This window comes from Palaemon carinicauda, chromosome 23 (genome assembly GCF_036898095.1).
Source record: "Palaemon carinicauda isolate YSFRI2023 chromosome 23, ASM3689809v2, whole genome shotgun sequence".
Lineage (NCBI taxonomy): Eukaryota > Metazoa > Arthropoda > Malacostraca > Decapoda > Palaemonidae > Palaemon > Palaemon carinicauda.
Genome location: NC_090747.1, coordinates 58,448,317 through 58,453,316, shown reverse-complemented (window position 1 = coordinate 58,453,316; position 5,000 = coordinate 58,448,317). Strand labels below are relative to the sequence as shown.

Sequence of the window (5,000 nt, the reverse complement as noted above, 5' to 3'; positions counted from 1 at the left end):
GGATTGGTTTTGAATGACAAATAGTCATTTAGACTGAAATAAAAATAAGCAAATCACTTATTTTTGTTTGTCCTTTTTCAATTACATTAATTTTCCTTTTCTTACTTATTCAGAATTTTGGTATGTTGACTCTCATTGGATCTTTTTAATCTTATATCTTTTTCAACAGATAATCTTACTAAATGGAATTAGTATAAATCATTGGTTTTACTCGTTAAAGAATAAATAATCTAACTATGTTTCCATTTAATATCAGCAAATAGAGCTTCTTATTGAATTTCAAGTTAATCAATCATCTTCAATTTTTAATTTTCACTTAACACTAAGAGATAGAGAAACAGCAGGAGGCATAAAATGAGGACAAATTTATCGAAGAACGTATAGAGGAGGAAACTATGGTAAATTGCTATAGAATTAAAGCGCATACTTACTCTATCATGTGGCATATCACAAGATTGGTAATTGAGTTATGCACATTTTGTCACTAGTTACTTGCATACTCTGACAAAAAAATACTGTGATAAGTAAAAAGACGTTTTTGTCTTTCCGTAACATTGGCCTTCACATTTGACCCAATTAATCGTCAAATCGAATCAAATAGTAATTTGACCCTGGTCAATCATTCCACCAAATCTAATTGTATTCGGCCATAGTTTTTGATTTTTACCAATGAGAAACACACACATAAACAACCAATCAAATAGACGCCTATCAAAACATATCCTTCGCAACAATGTTGGCGAAGGGAATCAGGAGAAACGGATGATAATAGAATTAACTGAAAAAATATAAATTAAAATGAAATAATGTTTTGATACATTACGGTTTAAGTAAGAATAAAAAAGTCCAAAAGAATATGATAAAACGACTCGTTAAATACCAAAGAGAAATGGGTTAAATAACTACTTACAAATGAAAAATATAATCTTCAATGCTTTATTACCATTGTCATCCTGGACGTTCAGGTAATCCCCAAAAAGTAGAATGAATGTTGTATATTGATATTTCACGATCCTTCAGTTTTTCAAATCAAACTGATTAGTAACGCGACCACAAAGAAATATAGATTTGTGATCTGCGTTGACCTCGAATTCAATTCCTTATGGAGGGGTGCCTTTTCTTGTGACAAATTGTGTTCTCGAGAGTCTTGAAATTTTTCTACAATTTAGCAGTTTGTGCACTCCCACCAGTGCTGCTTCTCTTCTTTCTCGTTTGAAGTTCAAGATTCCAGTTTTGAGGGGGTTGATGAAGAGTTGATCAGTTATAGTTATGTTACAGCCAAAGTAAAAAATATACGGTATTTAGTATTAATATCAAATCTACTGTTGACAAATAAATATAGACGCAAATTAAGAATAATTACTCCATTACCCTTTTAATATGAATGACATTTTAACAGAATTGAACATATAAGCTTTTCTTTCGATTGAAAGGAAAGAGCAATGAGTTGAGAAAATATTTTAGTAGGCCTAATAATATTAGGCAAAAATAACCTTCATATGATGTCTTTGATTTGTTAGAGATAAATCTAATAGAAATAAATAAAATAAGCGGCAAATTAAAAGAAGAGACTCTGTTATCAATTACTCAGTATAAAGTTTTTGACATAACAAAATCTTTGGTCATTTTACTAAAGACTGTACCACAAAAAAAAGAGAAAAAAAGTCCTTCTTCGTTATCCTAAAAATTTAAAATTAATTCATTCCATTTTTCAATATTAATTCTTCTATATTTTTCCATTGTTTGTCATTCAATTATGAAAGAGAGCCTCTGAATCCCTCTCTGGTTACGGCTCATAACCTTATACCAAATAGTCTGCTCTATTTTTACATATTTTCAAACATTAACATAACTGATTTTTTCTTTCTTTTCATTCTAGGTGTTAACTAATTCACTGTGATTGTTCAGTGGCTACATTACTCTTTGTAACAGTAGAATCGACTCTTTAGCTAGGATAAACAGCTACCCTACGAGGAGCACGCTCCAAAATCAAGGTATTGTTCTCTAGTCTTGGGTAGTGCAATACCCCTGTACCATGGTCTATCATTGCCTTGGATTAAAGTTCTCTTGTTTGAGAGTACACTCAGACTACTATTATAACCGTTTCCTTATTTTGTTTGCTCACTGGGGTATCTTCCCGGTTGGAGCCTTCTGGCTTATAGCATCCTGCTTTTCCATCTAGTGGTTTGGTTTAAGTAATAATAATAATAATAATAATAATAATAATAATAATAATAATAATAATAATAATAATAATAATAATAATAATAATAATAGAATATGTTTGTAGGTAAGGAAGAACAAAAACCTCTTCTTTCTTTAGATTAAGTGGGAAAGTTTAGCAGCAATTTGTGTTTACTTGATTATCTCCTTTTGTTCAGTTCAAAAGTATCATAATGAGCAATGAACTCATAAATATTGTTCTCATTGCAATTCATCATGTTTTTAAGAAACTTGAGTGGGAAGTATTCTTGTCTTAAGTATAATAAACTGCTCGTCATCTTGTTTCAGTATTAATTTCATCCCTTTTTGAAACAGCAGCCACAAACATTGTAGTTCATATATATCCAATCATAGTTTGTAGTATCTAAAATTAATATTAACTATTAAAACTTAGCCATTCTTTTCCATTTTTACATTTAGTAGTTTCAATATCCCCACTTAAAAAAAAAGATATATACACATATTTATAATGTCAAAACTATTCTGATTCTCAAACAATTAATTTCGGTTACAAAAGCTTTTCACCGGCTGTAAGGCATTCAGCCTTGCTATAATTCAGACTAATTAAACCTAACATAACTCATCATTAAAGAATAGGTTTAACAGTAAAGGGTCACCAAGACTTACTCTCGTTCATTATTTCAAAGTGGATGTAAACATTATTTATACAAAAGGAAAAACAATTGCTGCTAATAAATTCATATAAAAGAGAGTACCTATAATTACATGTAATATAACAAATAAACATCCCACGTCTGTTATTTCGAAAGAGGATTGGATTAAACATTTCCAATATATAAAAACAAAATATAAATCAGTATAAACTAATCTCCCCTCTATGAAAGGGACGTGTGCCCAGGTATAAGTATATATATATATATATATATATATATATAAATATAAATTATATATAAATAATCTCCCCTCTATAATTATATAATATATATATATATATATATATATATATATATATATTTATCTTTCAGTCACGTTCATGAGGAAGGGTGAGTAATCATACTTTGATGAAAGGAGGAAGGCGGTACCCCGAGAGGTATACTCTTGAATCACACTTTCACGTATATTGGCAAACCAGCGGATTGTAGTTAGAAAAGGGGGGCGAGGGAAAGAAGGGTTGTATATGTGTGTGTGAGAGTGCGTATACGTGTGTTTGTATGTACCTAAATATTCAGACGTAATTTTTGACAACTTGGGTACACTATTATGGAACATAAGCGGTTTTTTTTTTCTGTTTGTCAAAATGGTATCTCCCCAAGTGGTTTTTCATTCTTTTTCGACTATTTCTAAAGTCTTATTGCATTAATCAGTGTTTTTAAATTCTTCCTCTCGCGTCTGGGAATCGGCTCCTCACTAAAGGGACTGGTTGGTGGGGATTCCAATTCCCTCGAGTTTGTTCAAATACATTTTTGTTTGTGATGTTCGAACGTTTCCCCATTTTAGCCCCGCTCTTTTATTAGAATTGGAGAATATGCAAACCGGTTTCCACATGTATATTTTCAGCTTTAGGTCCAGCCATAAAAACAAAGACAACCTAGAGCACTTTTAGTAACCAAAAAATAGAAAGTTCTAGTTGTGTATTTCTCATTTTCTGAATCATTTAGATAATATCAATCGACGAGTACGACAGATTTCATTACTTTTTTCTAACTCCTGCATTAAAGTTTGCGGGAAGTTTATAATTCAAATATTCTAGTACAATTTGTAAATATCAATTCTAAAAAGAGGAAATAAACAACAAAAAGTTAGGATAAGTTTCAATAATCATAAAGAGTGAAAGTTCATTTATGAGAAACATAAGACTCTCTTCATAGTTTGCATATGACATATCTATTCTAACGTTGCTACTGTTCTTCAAATATTTCATATTAATCATTTCCTTATTTCCCTTCCTCTGTAGGCTATTTTTTCCCTGTATGAGCCCTCAGGTTTAGGGTTGTACCCTGGATAATAATAATAATAATAATAATAATAATAATAATAATGATAATGATAATGATAATAATAATAATAATAATAATAATAATAATAATAATAATAATAATAATAATAATAATAATAATAATAATAATAAAAATGATAATAATATTTTTGCAGTAGATCCTTTCTTATGCATGTTCATAAGAAATTAAATTGCATTTATCTTGCAATTGAGGTTTTCAATTGCTAGGATTTTCATTCTTTCTTGAGCAATGCATACCACCAGTAACTAAGCTATGTTTGACATCAGTAGGGGGAAGAAAAATACATAGAATAAGTTCTACAATTTTATTAAATGCAATTTAGTCACAATAAGTACAATCAATACCGGATGATACACGTTATAAGAGGGTACCAAATGTCTCTTCTCATATTCAGGTTCGGCAAGTCAGGCACTGGTCGCTGATTGGTCCTCATGCCCAGAGTACATATCTAGTTTGGAACGGAGCTGTTCTCCAATTGGCTGAGGCTCTCACTGGGAATGGGTCCATCACAGTCAGGCTGCTATTAAGCTCACTGCATTTGAAGCTGGGTGGAGTCTGGGTTTGAGTAAGATCATCGCCAGTGCCCTTGATGACTGAAGGCCCTGAATCCTGAAAATCCTACTCATCCAGCAAGAAAACCCGAACCTGAATACGGCAGAGATGTTTCCCCTCCCCTCCTGCCATAGTAAGGCCAAACAACGGCTTGTAAACCTTAACGAGGATGATTATGATCAGCAGTTGACCGCTTGCCTGTGACTGAGACTCTTCCAGTGAGGGCCTCATCCAATCAGCAAGGAG

The 5,000-nt window shown here is 31.7% G+C and overlaps 1 protein-coding gene across 1 annotated transcript in view; it reads left to right on the top strand.

Moving 5' to 3' along the window:
• Positions 1 to 173, top strand: part of LOC137617602 (uncharacterized) — a 31,670-nt gene extending 31,497 nt beyond the window's left edge. The window contains exon 6 of the mRNA XM_068347608.1: positions 170 to 173. Coding sequence (XP_068203709.1) covers positions 170 to 173 — 4 coding nt within the window. The remainder of the gene's footprint in view (positions 1 to 169) is intronic.
• Positions 174 to 5,000: the final 4,827 nt, after the last annotated feature.